Genomic DNA, 14,310 nt, shown 5'->3' on the forward strand with positions numbered 1-14,310 from the left:
CGATATAGATATACCTGCTATGGTGTCATACACAAAATAAGCTACCTCGTGGAGCTGGATTTTGCTACTCATTAGCCAGTTGGCTAGGCAAGTTGTTAATTTCCATCTAAAAACAATTTCACTTCCATGTTGTTGATTTTCCGTAAAATTTCAGTACTAGGATTCTAAAGTCTGACCATCAGGGATGCAAACTGCTTCTGTGCATTGATTTGACAAACTGCTTTGGAAAATGAAAACTATGAATTGTGTAGACTATGCAGTCATATTCAACCTGAAACCTTCAATAATTGAACAAAATGAGCTACCAGTGACATAGAAAGCAAACACATCTTGTGATCAAGTCAGGCAAATATGTTACAGGGTGTAACATATACATGCACAATTATTTTAATTATCTCGAACATAATTGAAGACTTCCGCACCTAAAGATTCTTAACACGGAAAGAAGCATATTCAAGGAATTAATTTCAAGGAGAAACCACTTGTTTGTTTGTTTGTTTTCGATATAAAATGTCCCAGTGAAGATAGAAAGTTCTTGTGAGGTATTGCTGCACTTAACCAACAGTTTTATTTCAAATGAATATGTCTCATCAAAGATGACAAGGAAACCCTCTCATACTATATATTTTCAATTAGCAGAGAATTTAAGTTTAGTATTGTAGCAGTAGTTTACTGTAAGGATTAATGGGGAATGATACATTCAAAGTATGATGAAATCATCAATTGCGTATTTTTGCAGCTTATTTTAGCCACTTTTTTCTGGCCACTGCATCGAGCTATCAAAGATTTCCACCCTTCTTCATCAACATGTGTCAAAAATAGTTATTCTCTACGTAAACACAGCGGAGCTATATCGGCCGCTAGGTCGCTTGTTATGAAATAGTATTTAAAGAAGGTAATGTGTCAGAAAATTTCACATAGCCACGGTGGAGTTATATAAATTTGGAAATCTTGAAATTGGGGGAAAAGAGAAGGCAGGAAATCGGGTGATTTTGCATAAATTTACACTTCTCACCCAACGTATGACTGCTTGACAAGCCAAAAGTGAAACCAACCACTATTTTAATCTTGGATTAACAATTTACTGAAAATTGAATATTTGAGCAATTACGCTGTTTTTCATACAGTGCCCCCTAAACTGTCAAGAAATAACAATGATGTTTCTGGCCTGTTCAAATAATTTTACATTTAAAGATATGCGAATAGGCTGGAGAACATCTATGGCTAACTCCTGATAAACTGAATGAATGAAGAGGACTACAAAGTTGTAGGATATTTGAAGATCATGTTATAGAGATTTCATGATTTCAAAGTGTATTGAAATGGTTCTCAGACGCTATAAAGGAGCAGGTTTTTACTTGAACACTCTTCAAAAGGAGAACAAAGGGCCAATACCTTTTAATAGGTATATATAGACCATGTCAATAAACACAACTGATGAAACAATCTGGTATTGGAGACTGCCTCTTTTACATGACATTTACACAGACTGCTTCCAAAGAAACCAGCTTGAGGCTTATTTTACTGCCTGCTAATGTGTAATTATCTACAAAATACCCCACTGTGCTTGACAGAGACAGCCTTTCATGTTTGATGTATATTTATGAGATGCATATTTATGTTTCATACATGTTTACTGCTGGTGCAATTCTTATCTGAATTTACAGCTGTAGGATGCACAAAATGCAGACTTTGGATGTATGTATGGTACAATACACGAATGCTTGGTTTCAGAGAAAAACGTTTAGACCAACAGTAAGAAATTGGCTCCAAATTTAAGTATGTAAAACCCATCATCTGGACTTGGAGGGGCCTATGAGCCATCGTGCACTTGAATGAAGTCATGTCTTGGAAATTAAAGGTCAAACCATGTACAAATGTTACCTTAATTTGTACAAATTTTGGTCATGCCATCCCTCGAATGCATTGTACAATAAACTGAATCGATTGGACCAGTAGTTTTGAAGTTAATAACATTGTAGAGTTTATTTCTTTCCTCCCCATAGTTTTGGAAATTGCACTTAATTTCAACAGTCTCAACTGCAACTCATGATGTATCTAAACATCCAATACCAAGCTGATATGAGTAAGTGGTTCGCAGACTTTTCAGTGTGTATAGGGCCGGACATACACACTTTTCCAACCAATACGATGAGGATAAGTTCCGCATTGCCGTACCTACACATACTATTAATGAGAGCTGCTATAAACATAGAAAGGTGCAGGTCTCTGTACAAGTAATGTCCATTCTTATGATGTCACATATATTTATAACTGTTGGCATATCCGGTTTTGCCAATTCGATTGGTTGATGAACCATGATTTCGTTCACGCCAACACCATCGAGAAAACTGAATTTCAAAACTGGTTACATTCGTACAAAGAGATATTGCCAAAATGGCCATTGGTTCTAGGGTGTCTTGCCCACCACACTCATCAATTCTACATGCAGCCAACTTTCTCTGAGTAATAATTGTTTATTGAAAAATGAACTTCCTGTTCAATAAATCAAACCTTTACAGCAAATCATAAAATAATCCCCTCACGGGATGGCGTAACTCCTACACCTTTGGATTTGAAGCTTACTCAGACTGTAGACGTGTCGTTCTTTCTTACCATCTCTGCATATGTAGTGTCTATTCATTGACTGTAGACGTGTCGTTCTTTCTTACCGTCTCTGTATATGTAGTGTCTACTCATTGACAGGGTTCTCTGATTACTATTTCTTTAATACTCCTCCACGTCACATCTGTGTATTTTTTTTTTGTTTTAAAAGAAGAATGAAAGTGTAAACACGATTGGAACTAATTTGGGATAATTGGATGGTAAAGTAATGCCGATTTAATCTACAAATGTAATCTCATCTGCTTTTCTTTTTACATTACACACTTGTTTTTTATGAATAATTTTTATTATGTCAACATTCAACTATCTTGCACTTTTGAGAAATTTAAAAAATATGAAAATCTAATTATCCCAAATTAGTTCCAATCGTGATGTACAGTAATTTACTCGTCTTGCAAAGCTGTCCCTGTCTGTGGTCCTTCCACACTGGTAGCATGCGCATGTGGGACAGAGTTGAACTTTTACATAGATTGTTGGAAGCTTCATTGCTGATCTTTTTTTGATCTATGGCCACATTTGAAGCCTGTAGAGCGAATGAAATTATATTTGCTCCGGGATTTGCTCCGCAGAGTTAACACCCGTTACACAGGGCATAGCGACCACTTTGAATTTTAAGTATGGGTACATTTTTTGTTGCTCCGAATTTACTTCTCTGATCTCAAAATGTGCATGGATATCCCTGACTTAATCAGAAAGAATATTTTAAATATTCCTCGAGCGACGTGTAGGCAAAAGTTTTAAACTTCCAGTGTTTGAGGTGAGTATCACCGCGTAAGAATGATCGTTTACGAAATTCGTTGAATTCTCTTCTTTGGTAGGCAAGTCTCGTGCTCATGGGCCTATACTTTGTGGTATTGTAGCAGGTAAACCATTTATCAGTACTCGTAAATCAAAACAACAACACTCCTTAAAATAATTGAACAAACTTAACACAATGCAATGCCTAGGCTTATTATCAGAGTCCGTATATAAAAATGTAGAATCTTTTATCATAATTTCAACAAAATAAGTCCTTAATTGGACCCCGTGACCATAGACATCATTTTCAATGCCATATCACCAGCATCTGACGGAACCTGCCACGAAAAGGGAAAACTCTGATTAGCTTTGCAAGTTACCGAATGGTTATAATCTCAGAATGCTATCGACATGAATACGTATTTTAATGGTATGTACGTGGTTTTGTGATTATGCTTCAGCTTCATGAAGGACAAATCTGTTTTTCAATCAAGTGTTTCTCTCAAATGCTAAGGAAATCACTGGAAAGGATGGCTTCATTTTAATTTAAAAGAGAATTTCCTTCATGGACTTACCATGTGACCTGCTTTCAATATCCAGTAAAATGAGAAGGTTTTGTAAGACTTCATGAATGCTGCTGTGTCTCCAGGCCGCCAATCCACATAGAGTGCCTTACGACGGGTGTTGTTGAAGCCGCTAAGTCCATCCCATTTGAGTTTCTGTACCCAAGCCTCTGTGCCTAAAGGGAGCAGTAACAGTGAAACCAGAACCACTTGTTTTCAGATTTACAACGTCAAGATCATATTTCTATGCATACGACAAAAACTTGTAAGAATATGACTAGATGTTTGACATGTTTACTTATGTTCCTTAAAGTATTAGTGCCCCGCATCAGACTTTCCAAAAATAACATTAGACACCAGGGATCCATTCAACATTTAGGAAAACCTTGCAGACCACCTCTAGGCTTCATGAATACCATTGCACGTCCGGGACACAAAGTTATACTATTTTAATTACCCAAAATGACCAAAGGAACATCATTTAATGTGAGTTGAAATCTGCCTCCTTATCTATGCAACAATCGCAATGCCTTCAAATACTTAAAAGGTTTTTATGCAGTATAGAATTCTACACTGTAATGTTTATCGTCAAATATTGAATGGTGTGACATGTACAGACGTAGTGTCGATTCAAAATGTCTATTTTTATCCGACATTTTGACGGCTTAAATCTTAGTAATTTAGGAAAGAGAATAATTTTGTAAAAGACCTTGGTGTATTTTTGATTGAGGAAACTATACTGAAGTATGCATATTAATCACATGGTTTCAAAGGCTTTTAAAATGCTTGGATTTATAAAGCGTCCTTGTAAATATTTTAACAGTATCAAAGTTTTATCATAAGAGTTTTGTATGTCTCGTTTGTCAGAAGCCAGGTTGAATATTGTTCATCAATCTGCCCCCCCCCCCCCCCCCCCATCAATCATATTTAATACGGAAACTGGATAGAGTCCAAATCAAATTTATCAAATATTTTGAAACACTCTTTTTATCAAGATCTCAGACCTATTTTAACTCCATCTGTAACATGCAAACTTTAGATATCTTTAATAACTATAATTTCCGATATGCATTATGCAAGATGCTTTTTACTGAACAATTCCTAATTGTTTTATTTTGAGTGGATTTCTTTGTCTGTTTGTAATGGTTCTGCTGATTTTTTACGTGAAATGTCCTGTTCGTCTTTTGTTTCTCGTAGTTATATACTTTGTATCATATTTTATTTCAAACAAACCTGTTATTGTAGCAACCTGTTGGTTCATGAGTAAATAAATAAATAAATAAATAAATTATGAAGGCTATTGTTTTATTTACGACATCGTAATCTGTGTTTGTATGTACTATTTCTACTATAGCATTTATATTTGTTTTTCTTTCCAAAATTAAATTATAACTGTTCACATGATATAGAACTACTTTGGGATAATTAGATAGTGTAGTAATCATAATTTAAGCTCATCTACTTTTGTTTTTCTGGGATACACTCGTATTTATGAATTATTTGTAATATTGCAACTTTCAGCTAAGGGGGCACTTAACACTTTTGATAAATTTGAACAATTTTATTGAAAGATCCAATTCTCCCAGATTAGTTCCAATCCTGTTAAATGGAACCTGTAATTTGGGTAATCTATGATTAAGGTGAATAAATAAAAATAAATAAATAAATAAATACAGTGGATTTTTGCCTGAAAATAAACCCATCAATGACTTACCGAGGGTATCAACAATTAGATCAAGTTGTCCATTGTAGACAACGATGGACAGGTTGGTTGTTGACAATAGCTGATCAACTGAAAATACATCATGCAGAAGATAGCATGAATAGAGGTTACATTCATACATACATACATATTCTGGGTTCGAAGGAAAGCGGGGCAGTTTCCTGCTCGCCTTTTTTTGTAAGTTGGCGCCAAATTTTTTTTTAACTTTTACACGTTTTCCAGTCTCTGTATGATTCAATCTATTTTAACATGTGTATTTTACTTTAAGTTTGTCATTGTTATTTTATTTCAGATTGTTTTAACCTTGATAAAGTGGGATTAAGCCCACCAAGCGTCGGTGTAATAAATTTTATAAATGAAGAGCTTGGTGTCCTGAGTTGGTGCGTCTTGACCTGCTTTGTTTTACACACACACACACACACACACACACACACATATATATATATATATATATATATATATATATATATATATATAATGTAAAAAATACCTGCTTTGTTTTGTTTATATATATATAATGTAAAAATACCAGGAAACGTAAAGTTACACGCAATACTTATTACATAATGCTTACTACCTATGTCCTCTAGACCTTTTACTTGTGTCTTGTCACAAAAGTGTTTCAACACAATCCTGTGGTTTCAATAACATTGGCGGCTTTTGATGGTAATGTTGGGGTACATGCTTTATTTGGTTCTTGCTCGGAAAAATTGTCATTTTTTTGCAAATTCACTATTGAAAGTGTCTGCGACAGTCTCTGAATATTCGACTCATTGGAAACCATACTTGCAATTAAATAAAATTTTAAATTAGTAAATTTTTAATTAGTATTTAAAATTAAATTAAATTAAATAAGTACTTTTAAATTAGTAAAATTTTGAAATTCCCAGAACGATGCCGTGCAAGAGATGAGGTCCCAGGCACGGGATTGGCCGTACAGGTAGAAGAATGACAAAAAGCTTTAGACACACCTGTGTCGATGACTGGTTTCATGAAGTCTTCTGATTGACTTGAAAACACTTCACCCGACTGACCTGTCAATGCATTGAAATCGTAAGTCGAACCACAGTCCCTCTCTCCACCGGTATAGAGGGACTGTGGTTTAACGAATACGATTGGTGCGAAAAAATCTGGTAGGAAAGATGGGCTGCTACAGGGTGTAACATATACATGCACAATTATTTTAATTATCTTAAAGCGTCCACACACACACTACCGTCGATGCTTAAAGGCATTGCTCTTCTTCTTTTTCGAAGAGATCTTCCCTTGATATGAACGAAAACAGAAACATTAAGTTGGTACATTCGACTTTTTTAGGCTCCCAAAAAGGTGATTGTCCCCTGCTATATGGATTAAGTTACCGGGCACAGAGTGTGTACCTCACCTCCCCACGTGACATTCTTCGGGATTCCAAGCTGCTCTTTGATTTGCCCATTCATCAGTTCCGAAAGGGCGTCGTTTTCCATGTACATGACATGCCTGCGAAAGAGGGAATCTGCAGGAGAATATGAGAACAGTGAAATAGTGTGTACCTTTTCCGTTTGACAAAAAGTGTTTACACGTAAAAGATTCGGTCACAGTCTATTGTTTGTAACCAATAATCAAATTTGCAACCAATAATCGAATATTCTACAAGTAATTTTCTTACCCAAGTATGGTGACGGAAGCACATGTTTGAAAACTGCATTTTGTTCGTCCCCGCCATGTTCTAGTATATTGTAGAAGTTGACGTTGTCAGTGTTCTGCAATAATAACGGGATAAAAATACGTAACATTTTCTAAGTTTTCTTCGTGGTTGTCCGTCATGGCGTGTTCTAGAATTGAACTCCAGACTGTATAGCTGAATGGCTCAGCTGTTCCAAAGCGGCAATCTGCACGCAGATGAGCCTAGAGAAACTATTATGCAAAAATTTCGATGCCTAGCTTGAAAAAGTTACTTCTCCAGCGATTGATATTTCAACTCTTTGTTAAATCTAGGTGATAAAATTTCATTCGAAGGAGTCACAGGAGGGAGTTATCTGGAATTTAACGAAACTGAATTCTTTCAATCATGTACTACAAGATAACAAGCTGTGACAATCGTCGTTGGAATTTAAGTTTTTTTCAGATTTGGCCTAAACGCATCCGTTGAAGGGGTAGACGACTGACCTATGGCCATAGTTTCAGGAAAAGTTTGTGAATTCCGTTTCACGCTGGTCGCCACACGCAATATGGAATTTTTTTCGCACACCCTTTTACATACGTGATTCTCTCGGCAAAGGAGGTTGGGAAGTGTTTCGTAATGACGTTGACAATATATGGTTCATATCCTGGACAAAAATAATTGTTTCAAAGAATAAAGTATTATTCACAGATAAATAACCGCGAAAACCTGCTATGCTGTTTTGTGAACATCGCATAATTATAGAGAGTTTGCTTTCCCTCTACGAAAGTTGGCTGTGTTTTTTTTCGTCTCTGACCTCGGATACGACGGACTCAGCCTCGTCCCAGTAATTGGTCGCTTCCTTCCACTGCCCCTGGTCTACGGCATCCTGGCATTTCTTGGCAGCTTTATTAACCTCTTCCAGTCCCGGCGTAATATCCAGCAGCGACTGAAAATTGAATTTAGACAGAAGACGATTTTCAATTCCATAAATATTTACCGGTATAAAAAACGACATATTAAAGAGAGGAAAAGTCGTTACCAAGTCGGGACACTACTGGTGTACGTGCACACCGTCAGGTCTGCACAGCTTGTTCAGGACAGGGCGGCGTGGTATACGTACTCCAATTCTGCCGCGCTTGAATAGACACCATTGGCTAGCGAAGTTAGATGCTCCCCGTAAAAGACTGAGAAGTGATAGACATCCATTAGTTGGGATATGGGATTTTCAATGAATTTGGTGACACTGTGCCCTTGTTTTGTACATTAAATTTTCAGGTGTAACACGATTCAGAGTATCCATCAGACAGTAGGGCCTTCGATAAACTCTTTTTAAAATCTGCAACTCTTTCCTTACCGTTGCGTGCAGATACGGTCCCCACGTGTTCACCGAATCTGGAAAGATAGAGTTGATGGACCTATTAAACTGAGACGAGTCCGATGGGGAGACGTGTCGAAAGGTAAAAACCGTATACCTGATAGAACTCGTGAAGCAAAACACTTGGCAATGGCTAATAAAACCCTGCACAGAAACAGAACTTCAAAGAAACTATCGAATGAAAATTAACCCACCCATCGGAGAAATCCAAGAATCTCCCAGTGCACATCCTCGGAAGTCGCTCTTTAAGTCATTTGATTTGATTGCCTACATAAAATTAATATACATAATAGATTAATATACTGGAAAATAAGGCTGATAATTGGTGGTTGATAATTGCACGAGATTATGCGAAAAATACGACGTCTTTTAACAGTTGGTCATGGAAGGACATGTTTATGAAACTGTTGGCGTGTTATGTTTTGATCGGCATGAAGCAGTGTTTCTGCCCTGAGAGCTCACAAAATAAGTATGGTTGCTACGCGACTGGCAGCACGATGCCATCTCGTCGTACTTTTCGCATAATCTCGTGCAATTATCAACAACGAACAAAGTCTCCAAAAAATCTAACACCTGTGAAGCTTATTTTAATATGAAAAGGCAAAAGTCTACCAAGACAACCATGGAACAAAAGGCATGCCGCGTTGCTAGTCTGTTTTTCTATTTGTCTGTGGTCGTATTAACAATTATACTGATAGTGATTTTACACGTGGTGAAATAGACTGGCCCCAGTTGCATGCTTTGTTTGTCTCGTCAGAGCAGTTACTGTCCGGCCAACCCCACGATCTATGCATCAGCCTACCACCTAGCTCGACAGTCTGCTGTAGTTCATTAATATTTAGGCCTATATGCCCACAGATTTGGAGCAAATCTAGTGGTGAAACAACAAAGTTAACGCTTTATTGAATTCCCGAGTTACCTTGTATAATTCCAGACTGAAAGCTGCAGTCATTTTACCACCGTAGGATTCGCTGAATATATACAATGGCACTGTCTGGATGAGAAAAAAAAAGAAAAGGTTACCAATACTGGCAGAAATTACATGTGTCCCGAGCTTTTGAGGCGTGTTGAAAGCTAACTGCCCGTTTGTAGGAAAAGCGAAGAAGTGGCATTTGACTGAACGACCGTGGATGGATGAATAGTTTCCCGGTCAATGCATGTTGCTGTATGTTTGTTGTAAATATTCAATAATGAATTTAGTCATTTTTCAAGCAGGGTAATAAGAAACGGTTCAACTTCGTCTGTGACAATACATTCAGTAGATTCCGTGTCCGATGTTATGTGTATCAGCTGTAGTGCCAGTCACCGAGTCCTCATTTTGAGAGACTAAGAATGTCCTCATATCTGTATGTTCCGGTGAAATTTGTTACAGTAGCGTCATGTTTAGTAAAGTGTACATGTCCTTAAAAGTTTGACAACGTGCAGATATCGGCTTGCAACCCTTATACAACCATCAAACATGTGGCCAGTAGCATTGACTGGACGACATGTGCGATTATGAAAGTGTAATTTACAATGAAATTATTTGCACGTTATAAAATGACTGAAAACCACATCGTCCATTTCCAATTATCATACTACTAAGTACAGAAACACGAGTTATGTACCAGGCATCAGCGGCTCACCTGGAATTCAGTGTGTTTTGTGAGGAAGGCTTCCAACAGAGCGACAAGGTCCAATGCGATACCGTGTACATCTTTGGGCATCAAATCAAAACTGTCCACATAGCTGTATCCCGTGCCAACCGGATTGTCGATGAACAACAAGTTGACCTTTGATAACTGTATGAGAATATATTTACGTTCTCATGAAGACTTAATGGAAAATACTGAACTTATCATTGACTACAATCAGGCAACGATGCGCATGCCAATCTATACATCGAGACAAATGAAACGAACATTGGTGAACTTAGAGGTGACGTCATAAATTCAATGTCGGATTGCAACCCTTAAACTTTTTGAAGCTTACGGTAAACAGTCTATATTGAACCCCTCATACTGCTCTTTCTCTGTATGTAAAATGAAACAAATGGTAGCCATCTTTTTTCATATACTAATTCGCCCGGGTTATCAAATGGATTTACATTTCCATGGTGTTTTTTTTGTGTTGAAACCCCATGTCCAAACATTAAGAGTTTTGTCCGACCTTATTTTTTACGTAGACATTAAGTATGCTAGAAACTACAATTACTGCTCTACCCAAGTCGTATTTCTTGGGTTTAAATTGACATCCAAAGGCCCGATCTCTTCAAAGTTACCAAATCCCGTCGATGATCCGCCTGGTCCACCCTGACAATGGAGGAAATCGCAATGGATGTGTCAGAATATTGTAATAATCGATTGCTTATATCTGTAATTTGTAGAATAGTAGCACCATAGTGTGCACCGAGCACAGCCCAGAGTATACGACAAACTCTGACATCTGATACAGATGGCGGTCAAGCTGACGCTTCTACCCTTGCATCAATAAAAAAACTCAGAGCTGCATATCGCTAATAATATACTGTCATTGGTAACATTTGCTTTTGCTGTACTCAGATCCATCATTTGCGGATACAATTGAAAAATACATGATATACACATTCAAAGCTCCTTTTACCGTGATATAATTTATCATGAAAGCCGTAAACTCTCTGTCACCGTGCAAAACAAATGCATCAAGGGTGCGGAGATTCAGTTCCCGTACGTGAAATACAGCTTTTAATTTTCACATTTACAAAAATCAGTTTTGGTTTCGTCTGTCTTTTACAAGGTGGCTTAGGTTACTGAATTTCACATATTATAACAACTACTTATAATCACTGTCTACATCTGCTGTTTTACCTGTAGCCATATCACGAGTGGTTGAGATAGATAAGGTTGCTTTGTCGACTGGTATAACCACCAGAACATGTGAGCTCCGGGTCTGACGTCGACGTACCCCCAATCCTGTTTTGGATCCTTACGGGCTGAATGGTGCCAGTGAACTAGAAAAACAATATTATTAATATTTTGTTGCTTCGATAATTTTATATTTTTATGATAAATTTCTGGACTTACTGTTACATAAACTCTGAACACGATTGGAACTAATTAAATTCATATTTTTCAAATTTCTCAAAAGTGTTAGGTGCTGTATACTGAGTATAGCTGAATGTTCCAATATTACAAATTACTCATAAAAACAAGTGTGTAATGTAAATGAGATTATATTTGTAGATTAATTCGGCATTACTTCACCATCCAATTATCCCAAATTAGTTCCAATCGTGTTTCTTAGGTTTTGTCAAAGCAAAGCAATTACATACCAGAGCAGACCAAAGGCCCTTTTGTTTGGTGTGTGCGGTATTGTCGGTTGCCCTTGATTCTCATACTATTTGGAATTTCTGCGCCTACCAATCGACTGAAAACGGTGAAAAACATAGCAAATTCTACCATTTTTTTTCTGTCTTTGCTTGATAACACTCTCGTCTCGTGATCGATGTTCTGTTATGTAAGTAAATGGTTCTACTCATTTCCATGTATTGAGCATATCATAATTTGCAATGCAATCCCTGTATATTCTGAAGCCATGGTAGGGACAGTGTGATTGCTGGAATTTGAATTCACGAGAAAATTCGAAGACCGCTAAGGCAGCCAGTTATAAGCAAAATATGACATAGAATCACGGGCATTCGTGGGCTGGGTGGTGTGATCGATCAATGGATCGCCTGCCCGTGTGCTCTGCCGTGCCAGACGATCTATTGATCAAGCCAGACTACCTAGCCTGCGGGCGAGAATTCCTGTGCATGGAATACATGGTGGTGCATGGAACATGTTGATGTACGCCCACTGTCAACTCTTACTGCGTATATGCAGGCACAGTTCGCCCACACAGTGTGATACACCGAAGCATAGACAGTGGAGAGAAACCTCTACTATTTATGGCAAAAGGAACACAGCAGTCGTCATTTACTCACCTTTTTTCAGCGCACCTTCAGTATGGTCACATATGAATGCTTGGCAGCACAATAATGCCAGCAAGCCTGCCTGCAGCGTGTGAAGTGCTGAACTCATTCTCACTCTAAAAAAATTCTGTTACCCTCCACCGAGTCAGACCTTTATGATATCACTTCTTCACCTGGCAAAAGAGTCTTGTGACTTCCGTATGAATGATCAGGTGACCGATGAAACCGTCCCTGACCTGTATGACATGACATGGCGTTGCATCGCAGACCACAAACTGCTCGATTTACATAGGAACCACCGCATTCATGGCTGCAAGTCGACCTTTGAATCTCTGGCCAACAGATGTTAATCTGAATGCCGATCTATTGACTGCCTCACATTGGGTGCTACAGATCAGGCATTGCAGTCTAAATTTAAGTCTATGGAAGAAGCTTTGTTGAAGGAATTTAATCTAGAAGCTAGACTATCATATTTGCAAACAAACTTCATTAATCTGATGTCACTGTTCGTTGCTCACAAATAAATGCAACAAATAAAAGCACTGTAAAAAGTTAGTCGTTGGATTTTATTTCGTTGAAACAAAACTGACAGAAAGCCTTGTTGACTATTTTTCGCTTGCTATTTAAACCCATCTTTCATATATGTATCATGTCCTTAATCACTGAGTCCCCAACGCCAACTTGCTTGCGCGCATGCAGCCAACCTAGTTGATTCTCGCCCCTTGCACTTCAGTGTTCACCGTACCATACAAATGCAAAAGAGTTTTCCAGTAATAGATCGATCCTATCTCTTTCCATACAATGATGCACTTGCTGCTTCCTGACTCACCCGGTATTGCTGCTTACCCGCCCTCTGAAAACAATCCACGTGTTTTGTAATCAAACGCCTTTTTGGCAGGTGTCATAAATTGATAAATAATATGATGCATCACTTAATTAAACAAATGGTCACTGATTGCATCGGTGACAATTATGACCACTTCCTATTTGGACTTACAGACTGATATATGGAGGGTGTGTCACATGTGGGGCAGAATGCGCTTCCAATTTTCGAAATATATGACACTACATGCTTACTTACTACTATAGAAATAACGGGCGACGCGCTGACCATTAACGTTTATTTGTGGGCAAGGGCGAGAGGAAAGCCAAAAATTAACGGGCGAGGCTTGCCGAGCCCGTTAATTTGGCTTTCCTCTCGCCCGCGCCCACAAATAAACGTTAATGGTCAGAGCGGAGTCTGTTATTTCCATTATATTATCAGCGAACCCAAGAAAACCGTCAAAATTCTGAAAATTTCAGGAGCGAACGACAACTGGGCCCCAGAAACTGAGCAATACGCGACGCACTGTCACGCGCGCTGTAAAAAATTGGCAAATCCGGAGATATTTTCAGAAAAGAGTATCTCAACTTGGCCCACAAGTGCTCCATTTTATTTTGTGATTGATTATGATTTACGTTTCAGTTGTAAAGGTACGATACTTTGAGTTGTTAATCTTATTATTCATATTCACGGGCATGTAAACAAACCATTACTGTGTATTTGTGGTCAGTCATGTGGTTCAGCTCGACCAATCAAAATGCGACGGGCAGGGCATGGTAATATAATGCTACTTCTCGGTTATCTTAACCGGTCGCGGGTCCGTGTATATTTATCTTCTACGGCGTACCGGTAATTGTTTGATGTCAATCTGTGCTAGGCTGTTTATATTT

The 14,310-nt window shown here is 38.0% G+C and overlaps 1 protein-coding gene across 2 annotated transcripts; it reads right to left on the reverse strand.

The window, feature by feature from the left end:
• Positions 1-2,457: 2,457 nt before the first annotated feature.
• Positions 2,458-12,874, reverse strand: LOC139150888 (retinoid-inducible serine carboxypeptidase-like). 2 transcript variants are annotated; one of them, XR_011556295.1, is made up of 15 exons: positions 12,610-12,874; positions 11,495-11,637; positions 10,871-10,960; positions 10,295-10,450; positions 9,589-9,663; positions 8,864-8,936; positions 8,649-8,686; positions 8,109-8,240; positions 7,298-7,391; positions 7,034-7,144; positions 6,621-6,683; positions 5,641-5,718; positions 3,939-4,102; positions 3,003-3,701; positions 2,458-2,804 (listed from the first exon to the last, which is right to left on the reverse strand). XR_011556295.1 is itself a non-coding variant. In XM_070723324.1 (14 exons), exons 1-14 carry the CDS (start codon positions 12,704-12,706, stop codon positions 3,639-3,641), a joined length of 1,377 nt encoding a protein of 458 aa, XP_070579425.1. In that variant the 5' UTR covers positions 12,707-12,832; the 3' UTR covers positions 2,458-3,638. The 2 variants fall into 2 exon arrangements, 1 of the variants encoding a protein (XP_070579425.1); XM_070723324.1 differs by having other exon boundaries at positions 2,458-3,701; positions 12,610-12,832.
• Positions 12,875-14,310: the final 1,436 nt, after the last annotated feature.

Source organism: Ptychodera flava, chromosome 15, assembly GCF_041260155.1.
Source record: "Ptychodera flava strain L36383 chromosome 15, AS_Pfla_20210202, whole genome shotgun sequence".
In the NCBI taxonomy this organism is placed as follows: Eukaryota; Metazoa; Hemichordata; class Enteropneusta; family Ptychoderidae; genus Ptychodera; species Ptychodera flava.

What these genes read in the sequence shown, in the direction of transcription:
- LOC139150888 (XM_070723324.1), bottom strand. Translation starts at nt 12,706, where the DNA reads ATGAGTTCAGCACTTCACACGCTGCAGGCAGGCTTGCTGGCATTATTG. An exon ending in CTGAGTCCGTCGTATCCGAG is followed by an intron (nt 7,392 to 8,108) that starts GTCAGAGACGAA and finishes TTATTATTGCAG; the next exon opens with AACACTGACAACGTCAACTT. An exon ending in TATTGAAAGCAGGTCACATG is followed by an intron (nt 3,702 to 3,938) that starts GTAAGTCCATGA and finishes TTTTCGTGGCAG; the next exon opens with GTTCCGTCAGATGCTGGTGA.